This window comes from Apteryx rowi, unplaced genomic scaffold (genome assembly GCF_003343035.1).
Source record: "Apteryx rowi isolate R43461 unplaced genomic scaffold, aptRow1 scaffold_570, whole genome shotgun sequence".
NCBI classification, from domain to species: domain Eukaryota; kingdom Metazoa; phylum Chordata; class Aves; order Apterygiformes; family Apterygidae; genus Apteryx; species Apteryx rowi.
In genome coordinates this window covers 520,207-531,767 of record NW_020450839.1, presented here as the reverse complement: position 1 = coordinate 531,767, position 11,561 = coordinate 520,207, and the positions used below count along the sequence as shown (strand labels likewise).

General features: G+C 47.3%; 1 protein-coding gene and 1 long non-coding RNA gene across 4 annotated transcripts; one reads left to right on the top strand and one right to left on the bottom strand.

Annotated features, from left to right (window-relative positions):
• Positions 1–16: 16 nt before the first annotated feature.
• On the bottom strand, positions 17–4,049 carry CUNH19orf70 (chromosome unknown C19orf70 homolog). Of its 2 annotated transcripts, none has more exons than XM_026082251.1 (4): positions 3,769–4,049; positions 2,114–2,270; positions 1,313–1,364; positions 17–236 (listed from the first exon to the last, which is right to left on the bottom strand). In XM_026082251.1, exons 1-4 carry the CDS (start codon positions 3,927–3,929, stop codon positions 139–141), a joined length of 468 nt encoding a protein of 155 aa, XP_025938036.1. In that variant the 5' UTR covers positions 3,930–4,049; the 3' UTR covers positions 17–138. The 2 variants fall into 2 exon arrangements, with proteins under 2 accessions (XP_025938036.1, XP_025938037.1); XM_026082252.1 differs by lacking the exon at positions 3,769–4,049 and adding an exon at positions 3,497–3,625.
• LOC112973866 lies at positions 3,701–9,670 on the top strand. 2 transcript variants are annotated; one of them, XR_003256099.1, is made up of 4 exons: positions 3,701–3,789; positions 4,841–4,962; positions 5,758–5,942; positions 6,041–9,670. It is a non-coding gene; the product is annotated as an uncharacterized LOC112973866 (long non-coding RNA). The 2 variants fall into 2 exon arrangements; XR_003256098.1 differs by having other exon boundaries at positions 3,966–4,962.
• The last annotated feature ends 1,891 nt before the right edge of the window (positions 9,671–11,561 follow it).

Below are 11,561 nucleotides of genomic sequence, written 5' to 3'. Positions count from 1 at the left end.
AACCCAAATACAAAGGGAAGTTCTGAAGTCTTTTATTTGTAGCCCTTGCATGGCTGAGCTGCCCTCTAGAGGGATGGACTACGCAGCATCCCAAAGACAAGATAGCATGGAGACAACCGTGAACCCTGGAGAATGTGTTCATTTGACAAGTTCCTTCACATACTTCCAGCCTTCCACAGTGTATTCACAGGCCCTGGTGGGAGCTACAGATAAGGCAGACATGACTGTCTGCACTCCTGCAAGGAAAGCAGAGAAGAGTTATCCCAAGAAGAGCATCATTCAAACCAAACTTACTAATGTTACTCTAGCATCATGGATCTCTTCAAACACAGGAAGAAAATCTAGCTTTATCCCGGAAGCTTTCAAATACACCGAGGCTTGAACAATATTTGAATTTTATTGTCTCAATAGACCCTAAAACAGAGAAATTCCAACTTCATGACCAGTATAAGGGATAGAGAATTACAAGATTAAAACAAAGAACTGAAACTTGTCTAAATTTCATTTTATTCCTGGCTCTGCCACAGACTCTAGGGGTGGTTTTGGACAAGTCACAATATTTGTGGACTGTGTTTCCCCTTAATTACATGAGAACTATTTGCTGCACCATAAAAATTCTGAATCAACTTACTAGGCGTTTATAACATACTTTGTCCTTCATACAGGTTCTCTAAAATGCTAGTAGTAACAGGAACACTCATCCCTTCTGAAAAGATCAGAGGTTGGATTCAGATATACTAGTAATATTAAGAATTTATACACTCTTCAACCTTTACCTAAAGGTTGAGGATTCTCAGGAATAAGTGATCATTTATTTTTATGCTCTAGTTTCCCTGATCAATATCTGCAATGATGAGCTTACCCTACTGGTGCATAAACTGCATCTAGTTCTTATGGGGCCACAGACCCCCAAACACTTTACTGAAACATCCAGTCTCATGCTGTGGGATAGTGGAGGCATACCTGTCTTGGGGCACAAAGCAAGTTTTGTAGGGAGAAGAAACATCAGCTCCTCCAGTTAGAAAAGGCAGACAGGTTTATGGGCACATCTCCTCCTCCTCACTTCATAGTTGGAAATCAAGGTATTGAGAAATGAAGTGAACTGCCCAAAGTCACCCACTGGGCTAAAAGTAGAACCAGGAGCAGAATACACTTCCTTGGTCCCAGCCCAATGCTCCTTTCACCAGATTATAGTATCTATCACCCCTTCTCCACCATTCAGTTTAGGAGAACAGTATCAAAACAAGACTTCAGAATAAGATCACTTTGAGCCCCTTACTCCATTTCACAGTTTGCTGAGAAGTTATTTTACCTTTATTCCAGGAGTCAGAGGGAGAAAAGTCGAATTTTGGAGTGGGTGGAAGCTATAAGAGACAAAACATCAGCATTTGGGGGGTTCAGTTATAACACAATCCACATCACCTTGGAGAAGCCTCTTGAACTCAGATCTCAAAGACATTTAGGTGCCTAGTCTCCCTAAGCCTCAAAAGGGATCAGACATGTGGCTAAAAGTCTCGACTTAATCTTTCCCACAGCATAAAGTAGGGGCAGAAGGTAGTATTCATCCTTTGGGTGCTCTTGAAAAAGCATCCACACAATTACTTAAGCAGGTGTCTCCTTACAGTTGTATATTAATTTATAATAGTCTCCAACATGGAAAATGATTTTCAAACCTTCAAAGGCTTCTCCTATTCTGAGGATTTTAAGAACTAAGGATTACTCAAAGAGAAGGGACTATTCAGGTAATTTGCATTCAACTTGACTGTTAGGAGCTCGACAAAGCAGTTCTTTAAGGAAGAGAATCTTTTCATTAATTTTTGAAAAGCCTATAGATACTCCAATAAAAAGCTTAGGAATACTACTACATAGCGAAATATCTCTGCGTAGGCTTTCTGTCTCTTCTTTCAAATAAGACTTACGACCAATTGCTCTCCCCTATGTTTAAAATTTTATCCTTCTTCCATTTCAATCCTCCTCAAAATATTCCCAGTGTAAAATCCAGATTCAACAGCAAAACTCTTGTCAACATCATTGGAACCAGAATACCTTCCCAGTGCTTTCACTCAGAGAAGATGTTTGGTTTGCTAACTACATTCATCTGCAGAGTCCTTACCTCCCAGCCTATGTAATTTGTCCATTCTTGAATAGCTGGAGGAAGTGCTTCTTGAGCTTTTTTGAGGGCTTCAGCACCTTGTGTGCCACTGCCCAGCAGCCCCTGATCATATGCCATGTATACAGCAGCTCCAGCCAGGCTTCCTTTGATGACAAACCTGAAAGAATCAAAAGCAATAACAGTTCAGTTCACATTATGTATATCAGTGCACCTTTCCCAGTAGGTTGTGGCACTCAAAGGAACAGGGTTGAGAGAGCAGTTAGAGGGTCACAAATGTTTTATTGTAATGTCTTATTACTGTCAAAAAAACAGCAGAAAGATATCTAGCTACCCTCCCTTTCTTCCTGAATCAAATATTCCCTGTCAGCCTCTTGAAACCATACCCAAGTTCACATATTATCGCTGATACTTTTGAAGAAAAAAATGTGACAGTGTCAAAATTCTCTAAATATGTGCCACTTTGAAAAGTCTGAGAATCATGACATAAACTCTTGAAAAAAAAAGGGAATAAAGGATTTTGCTGTGGGTAAAAAATCTATGTTTATGATGGTTCTTGTTGCCTGGCTAATACCTACTCGGATTAATTTGACAAACACCAATCTTTTCTTAAGCTCATTACAGCCCAGTTAACATCTGGCCATGCCAGTTCCTGCATTGCTTATGCTTTAAGAGGTTTCCAGTAGAGTGCATGGTGCGAAAAGACCAGCAGCAACTTGCAAAATGGAAGAGAATATTTGACCCTTATTTATTTTTTCACTGTAGATAAGAGATCTGGGAGACAATATTTTTCAAAAAATTCACAGGGAGGAGAGTGTTTCCCCATTTTAGAAAACAGCGATTGCACACCTGGCAAAAAAAGAATTTGCCAAAGAGCAGTCCCACAACAGCAGAGCATGTAATAGCTACAGCCACTAAGAGAGGATGGGGCAAATCGATAGTTAAATCCGCATATTCACACGTATTTGGAGGATTTCTTTGTTAAAGACGTATTGCTCGCTCCCAGACACACCCTTCCACAACTTCTCCCTTTCAGCGGATGGTGCATCCAGAGCTGAAAGGGCTCCTTCGGCAAGCAAGTCTCCCGGGGGGGGGGGGGCCTTCCCCGGGTTTATTTTATGTGTTTATGCCCGCAACGGGAACGTCTTCAGACTCCTGCCAGGCGCTTGGAGATGCACCGGGCTGCGGCCGGCCGGAGGGCGGGGCGGGGCAGGATCAAGGGCAACGAGCTGCGAGGCGAGGCGCGGGCAGGGCCGCGACGGGCCCGGGGCAGCCGGGCGGCCCTGCGCGGAGCAGGGCGGCGGCCGGGCTGGCCGGTAAGCGGTAAAGGGAGAGCGGGGGCGCGAGCGAGGCAGGGGTGCGCGGCAGCCGCGCGCGAGGACTCACTTGACGATGGGAAGGAGCCTGGCGGCCATGACTCCGCCAAGGGCACCGCGCGCTCGCCGCTGCGCGCCGCGGAGGCCTTCGGGAGCCGGTCACGTGGCCAGGAGGGCAAGGCGGCGCCAGCCATCGTTACCGAGGCGAGAGGCGTTCGCCCCCCCCCCCCCGGCCGCCTGCCACCTGCCTCCCTCTGCGGCGGGGAACGCAGCCCCGGTGCAGAAGAGGGACGGTTGAAGAGGAGACCTCGGAGGACTCGGTTACACTCCCTTTCGTCCTACCTCCTCAGACCAGCAGGGAAGGTACTTCCGCCTCGGCAGCTGTCATGGCGGCAGGGGCGGCCCCACGGAGGCGGGGTCTCACGCCCGCGCTGTGGTGCCGCAGGGCGTGCGGGTGGGAGGCTATAATACTTAAAAAGCGGGGTGTAGAGGACTAATTGCATTGCTTGCTTTTATTTTTAATCATTTATCTGAAACAGCTGCAGAACTTCCACTGTGTCCCTCGGGGAAGTATAGAATCGGGTAAGGGCGAAGCACTCGCGTTCTGGCCGTGCAGAGGAGATGGGACCTTGTGCTGTGTTTTTGACTCTGGCCGAGGTCTTAGTCCCCATTCAGCGATCGAGTTTTAAAGCAGACACCAGCAGCTTTATTTACTTTACTAGATATGCGTGTGCCTGATGATCCAATAGCAGGACTTGAGCTCTAGTGTCTGTGTTCGTAATGTCGGTTTGTGTAAGAATGGTCTCCTTGCATCCTCGTGACGGTTTCTTGGGGTGCGGAGTTCCATGTCATCTGGCCACAGGAACAAGCTGTTAATAAATATGTATCATTATAGTTGTGAGGATTTTGATTAGGCAGCTATGCCTCAAAACGAGGATCTCGCTACAAAGTCCAAAGGCTCCCACTTCCCCCGCGTGAATCTTAATCATCTCATTGTTCAACGTTTAAGGTGAGAGGGAACAAAGAGGAATATTGAGCATTAATCTTCTTTTTTCCCCCAAGGTTATTTATATGATCTAATTTTTCATATCGTCTTTCCCTGCGTCTGCCAGAGTTTTTCACACAAGAACAGAGGAGAGGGCAAGCTAGTTTTAAACATCTTTGCAGAGCTGTGGAAGTTGATGAAGTGAGTTTAGCAGAAGGGCAGCTTCTGGAACTCCTGAAGACTTTTTAATTCCTCCTGCGTTCACTGTGTCTAACTGCTCTGGCTGCAAAAGAATTTTTAAAGACAGAAAAAGAACTCAGAAAATATAGAGAAATGATACTGGCTAATGATGCTCAGCTTGGTAAGTGAATGTTGTTGGTATTTAGTAAGTTCCAATGCTGACTTAAGTTTTGAATTTTCCTTTTGCAGGACAAGTTCTAAAGAGAGAGAATTACAGAAATAAATCTCACATCTTTTTTCCCTGCCTCGTGTATCATTTTACATATGGCTGGCATGCTGGGATCCCTAAGCATGGAAAAGAACATGTAAATGTAAGTTGTCGGTGTGATTTCATTTCTGTGTTAAATTTTTGTGGACAGCTGCAGATAATTTATGGTGTTGGGGAAAAAGATGATTGTTTAATTCATTTTGCATTTCAGATTTGATACATTTTTATGTCAAATATGTCTGTAAGAATATGAAATAGAATGCAGCAGTGCAAATTGCAGAAGACATTTACTGCAAAATTAGACTTTCAAGTCAGGGTTTAAATGAGGAATCTGTGCTGACTCCACAAGGTTCTGTGGCATGTTCCACTAGGGACAGACATTTTCTTAAATAATTCCCTCTGTCCAGTTCGTTTAGAACAGACAGACAGATGAGATGCCCTGGAGCAAATGAATGGCTGGGAAAACAGTAGCTGAGAAGATTTCCTGAGGATCCTTCCAGACCTGTTTTCTGCCATCTCTGGCTCCTGTCCCCCCTTATGACAGCAGACTTCATTGCCTCCAGCCCTGCAGCTTTACTGTTTCCATCCTGCCAGGGTTACTTCCTCTGAAAAGGGTGTTGCACTGCTTGGCATAGCCAAGCCCTAACCTTTGCTAGATGAATGCAAACCATTTGCAGGACTGTGGTGCCCCCTTTCTTCAATAGGAAAAAGCAACTGCTTTGCAGCTCCTTATCAAAGGATTGAAAGTCCATGTCCTTCCCCCTCTTCCATTCTTGCCAAAGATGACTTTAGCTCTCAGTGGAGAGATTTCTCAGGCAGAGTCTCGTGACTCTCCCTGGTTCTACCCAGCATCTCACATATATGCAGGACAGAAAAAGACTTTACATACCTCGTGCAGGTTGGCTTGCAGCATCAGAAGAAGGAGATTACAGCATTTTGGCTGAGGCGCTCAGCTTCAAGACTCCACTTTGTTCTTTTTCTTCACAACTTGAAGTGATATGAAGGCAGTTGGAAAAGTGCTTTGTGCTACAGGAATTGTAGCTGGGCTCCTGGCTTTCTTCTAGAAAGACACTTTTGATCCAGGTAGGCTCACCAGCTCAAACTAGAATGTAAGTCATGTAAGAGAAGAGGCTGAATTTCCAAACTCTGACTAGTCATCTTCTTCCTTGTGGTCTTACCAGAGTTGGTGGCCCCAAAGTGCTGTGCTGTTCCCAGGACCAGAGAAAGGTTTGGAACACAAGAGAAGACAGAGTGGTCTAACAGCATTTACAAGGGAAGCTGCTGTCTGTGTACTTTGCCATTGCATGTACTTTGCCATTGCTTTCCTATTTTTTGTTTTGATTGAAAACTTGATGGGGACAGAGTCCATCCCCTTAGGTGTGTAGTGCTCAGCACAAAAGGACTGATGTCACTGCAAACTGATGGGGACTGGGGGTGGGGAGGGAACCCAGCCCTGGAGGGAAGCAAGGCATTTACCAGGCACCGAGTGTGATAACACACCTTTTCATTTCAGAGTGCACAGGCTCAGCTAATAGAAAGCAGCTACATAGGAGCTTGCAGGGTAATCAAAGAGGAAGGTGAAAAGCATGGAGAACACAGACAGAATGAGAAGTGTGTTGCCATCCATGAGGGTTCGTCAGGAAGAGGTGCTTTCATTTTTATGTTCTTTGCTCATGGCCAGCATGCAGCACAGATCGGCAAACACGAGCCCATGCGCAGATGCAGCATATGCACTGCTAGAGCCAGGCATGTACAGTAATACCCACCAGGCACACTTGTGTTCTCACATACCAATTGCAAATGCACAATGCAGAGGCACATGCTGATTCCATCAGAGTCTTTGTTACAGCACAACAACTACTCTTCCTGCATCTTCATGGACAGTATAACACATCTACACACACTCTTGCCATACACACACACACTCACTCACTCTCACTTCTCAGCTTCCCCAGCCCCAGGATTAATTTCTGAAGCTTCTGGTTTTGGAAAAAGAGTGAGATGAGCAGTGGCAGGATGAAAGAAAGAGAATTAAAGCCAAAGGCCTGGAGAGAAGTCACAGGGAAGAGGGACAGAGAGCATGTGTAACATTGCTCCCTGTGTCCCCAGGCAACTGAGACATGATCTCTGCCCTTTCTGCCTTGGGCCCTCCTGCATCCCAGCCACTTGCATCACAGTCCTAAATTGCCTCCCAGCTTTTGTTGAGAGCTCATACCTCCCAAATACACGGCCAGCAATTGGGGTGTGAAGAAGGTAAAAAGTTCAAGCCAGGATTCCTATAAAGGGACAAGTCTTGTCCCTCTAATCATCTGTAAAGCAGGATCTGGCACTGCTGCCGGGTTCAAGTTTGAGGCACTTGTTCAGTGCTGCAGCCTCACTTGGCTTCACATTGGCTGATTACACATCTCTAATTGTCAGTTCCCATTACCCCTGAAAGCAAACGGCTGCCAGCCTTGTTGGCCTCTTGGCTTTCCTGTCTAGGGAGCTGTACACCTCAGGGAACAACTTGCCTAAATTAAGGTGTATATCCCCACATATATATGCTTGTGCACACACACATATGCACAAAGACATAACATTCCTCACACAGCGCATGTTGCATTCCCTGTACCTGCACTGTAACCCGCAAACCCTCTCCATGCAGCATACACAGACAAAGGCATTCACTACACGTAAGACACCTACCTGTATATATCATTCCACATGCACAGATATTCAACGCATACAGTCCCACCCCAAAAATAGGTATCTTCACCACACATACGTACACAAGCACAGCTCAGCATTATGGGACGACTGTATGGGCATTTGGGTACAATTTCCTATGGTTCCCCTCAGTGACAACTATGGCCTCTAACTGCCTTCAAGGTTGGCATGGAAATGAGAGATGGCAATGGCTCTGTTGAGATGGCCATTGCTGGAGGCTCTGGTAACAGAGCCATGGTCTAGGGGGGGTAAATGTTGCTGGGAACAGTATGGTGGGGGGGAGTTCAAAAGGAGCTTTCCAATGGCTCCACATCTGTACATTTCTGTGCTTAGGTGCAATAGCCATCAGCCCAAGACCTAGAGTCGTAGCCAGGAGTGGGGGGCTAAAGTCAGGGTGCACCTGTATGGACAAGGATGCAGGGGCTTGGTGTTAATTCACTTTATCTGCTGTAAATGGTAGCACAAGACCTTTGGCCTTTAATTCAGGCTGTGGCATACATGTCAACAGGAACTTGAAAGAAGGGACTTGAAAGAAAAAAAACTTGAAAGAAAAGGAATAAACCAGTCACAAAGGGGTTTCTGGGCTGAACCCGTTTTCCCTTGCTGCCCCCTGCTTAGTGAAGCTAAGGGTGGAGACTGCATTTCCAGCAGGGGCTGTAATGTTTTTGCCCCTTAGTGCAAGGAACCTTCCCTTTCCAAAGCCATATGAAGGAAGCATAAAGGGCCCCATTTATCCTGCACACATTCCACCCATAAGGAATTTCTTTCCCTGTAATATTTTGCAGCCCCTCCCTTTTTCCTGCCTCTGGCCCACTCATAAATAGCCCATTTTCTCTGGAATGGTGCTGGGGTGGGGAGGAGGGAAAGGGGAAGTTGCTGAGCCTGTGTGAAAGGTGAACCAGTTGTAACAGCTGAGCTGGGGCTGGGTGCAGAGGTACAAGCCAAGCCCTGGCAGCTGTGCAATGAAGGGGGAAATTGTACTGCTGTTGTGGGACCCTTGCGAAGTTCCCTTCCTCAGAGGTGGAGAAGTTCAGGCATTCAGAAATAGCTCCAAAAATGCGATCAGGGAATTGATGACAATGGGGGCCAGAAACCTGGATGACTGGTAGGTCTAAAGCATTCCTTTGCCCAGCTGCTGTGGGCTTACACTGGCTAATGATTTAGCCCTCTGAATTTAACAGTCAGCATGTGTGTGTGTGTATGTGTGTGTGTGTTTCCATAATATACTAAGAACCAAACATCCTTGTTCTCGTCTTCTCCCTGCCTGCCAAACTACCTTCATTGCTGGCAATTTCCTGTGAGCTGCAATTCTAGCCATAGTTCAACAGATCCGTTTCCCATGCCTATGGGTATCTTCCAGCACTATGGTTGGCACTGTGGCTTTTAGGGGCCACCACCTGCTAGTACAACTGGAGACATGTTTTCAAGCCTTGGAATCACTCTTCTTTTAATTTTTATTGATACTGCTCTATTTCCAGCCATGGATCAGGAAAAAAAAATGCCATGTGCTGTACAGACAGAAATGTCAACAAGCTCTTCCACGGGCAATAGAATGAAGAAGCCCTGCTGGCTTAGGGACTTGTCTCTTGAAGATGAGCTACCATGAAGCTTCACAGATGTCTGTTGATGTTGTCTGTTAGGGCCACTCCCTTCATAAATAAGCAGAAAATGCTCTAGGAGGCACAGAGAGTTACATTTACAGTTAAGGATGCTCAGTGTGTCCTATTATAAGTTCCAGTTCCTTATAACTTTGGCAAGCACAAACTATTCAAGCTAACAGTTTCCATGCTGGGTATGTGCCACAGGCTGATCTATTTTGATGGAAGGTTTTTGTTAAAACAGCACAGGCACTCCCCCCCCCCCAAAAAAAGGTGTTATTTTACCTGGTTTTCTTTAAAAAAAAAAATCTTACAACTGTTTTGCTGAGATGCTCTGACCAGCTTGAGGCTATTATAGAGCAACAAGCTGAAATTTAGTGTACTGCTGGCTGTCATCCTTTCGGCAGGAGTATGCCTCTTGCTATCTTTCATGAAAATGTGCCAGAATTTGGCCATGTTAAAAACAAATTCTGGAAATATAAGCTTGCATCTGCTCAGTGGGAGAAGTTAATTCTACTCTTGCATTCTCAGGAGAGTTCACCTCCACTGACCGCTGTCACTTGCCTCCCCTGCCCTTGGTGCATCCAAGGCCATTGCCACACAATGCCCCATGCCCAGTCACGGGCTGAGGAGGTGAGCAGTCCTCTCCTTGCAATTCCTTGCAATTACAAGAAGGAAAAGCAGGAAAATTAAAGGTGGAGGAAAGAGAGGAACAGAGGGAGGGAAAGGGCAGGTGTGGGGCATGATGGAGGATGGGCCAGGCATGGAGAAGGGGAGCTGAACGGTTAGCTGGAGGCGCCAGAGGCACTCACAGCTCAGGGCTTCATGAAGAAGCCATCTGCAACATTGTGTGTTAAGAATTCCTGAGGCCTCACTTCCTCTGCAGGAATAGCAGGTGGCTTTTGCTTGTTAATTCTTTGTGACGTCAGGGCTTTGTGGTTTATCTTTTTAAATGCTAACAGGTGGAGATGTCTGGGTTTTCATTGCTAGCTTTTTAAAAATTTTTTGACTCCCAGCTTCCCAATCTTGCTTTTCTTCCTGGCCTGCAATCAGTTCAAAGGTTCTTTCCTTCCCCTAAAATGCATGCCAGTGAAACCTGCAGCACTTCCTTTGGGGTGAGTGTGCTGGGTGGCATGGCAAAGATGTAAAGGCTCTCATTTCACCCATTTCCCATGTTCTCTCTGTGCTCCAGCCACCTGCAGGAATGCAGCCACTATGCACACACCTCTCCCTGTTTCTCTGCTCCAATCCCAACTTTACTGCCTCTTTCTGAAACTGGGCTCTACAGCATCCGACAGGATCTACAGGGTGATTCTGCACCAAGCTTTCCAAGCACAGGCCCCCCAAAACTGATGGGCACCTCCCACCCCCCACTGATGGGCACCTTCTCCAGCATGGGGAATTTGAGAATGGCCTGTGACTGATCACCCTACTGTAATGAAAACTCTAGGTGGTTATTTAACAACCCCAGGGCTTTATTTTTAGTCTCTTATGAAAAGTAACACCTCCAGCAGCCTTGGTCTCCCTTGCCCCATGCTGAGCTGCTGTATGGCCCCTTCCCTGCAGCACTGAGGTGATGGTCTCCTGTACCAAAATGACACAGTTGTCCTTAAGATGAAAGGCTGACTAGATTTCGGTGACAATGGTGGCGTGACCAGAAAAACGAATGGAGACAAGCCTCCTGGGAAAGCCAGAATGGGCGGGTGGGAATGAGAGAGCAAGCACTCGAGAAAGGTCCTGAAACATACACCTGGTGCTCCAGAATCAGCAGGTATTGGCAGTCTCTCCATTTACTGCTCCGCATATGCGGCCAAAAGCGTCAAACGCCGTCCAGAGAGGCTGCTCGCTCCCATCTCCCATCCGAGGGCTCGCCTACCCACCTGCATCTTCCCCGGCCCAAGCGGGCCATTCCCGACCCATTCTGGCACTTGATGCGTCCGGATGGCGGAGGCGGTGCGGCCCCGCCTCCCGGGCCGCCGGCACCGGCGCCGCCTGGCGGCGCTGCGGAACAACCCCGCGGCCGGTGCCCGGCGCGGCGAGGCCAACGCCCGCTTCCCCGGGCAATACCGGGTTGGCTGGCGCTCCAGAAATATGCAAAACACCTATGCCTTCAGGTTTTGCCATTGGCTGCCGAGCCCGCGACCATGCAGGTCGCCCCGCTCTGGAGCTTTCTCTATTGGCCGGAGGCTCATGAATATGGCCGCGAAGGGTGTCGCTTCGCCTTTTCTCATTGGCTGCTGGATCTTTCACTCTGTAGAACGCGGCGGCTTTATTCCGCTTCTCATTGGCGGCGGTTTAATTAATATGCAAAACATTTGTCCCGGGCTGCCCTTCCATTGGCGGGTGTGGTGGTGTGCAGAGCAGGGGGGCTGTGGGCCCCGCGGGGCGGGCGGCGGCC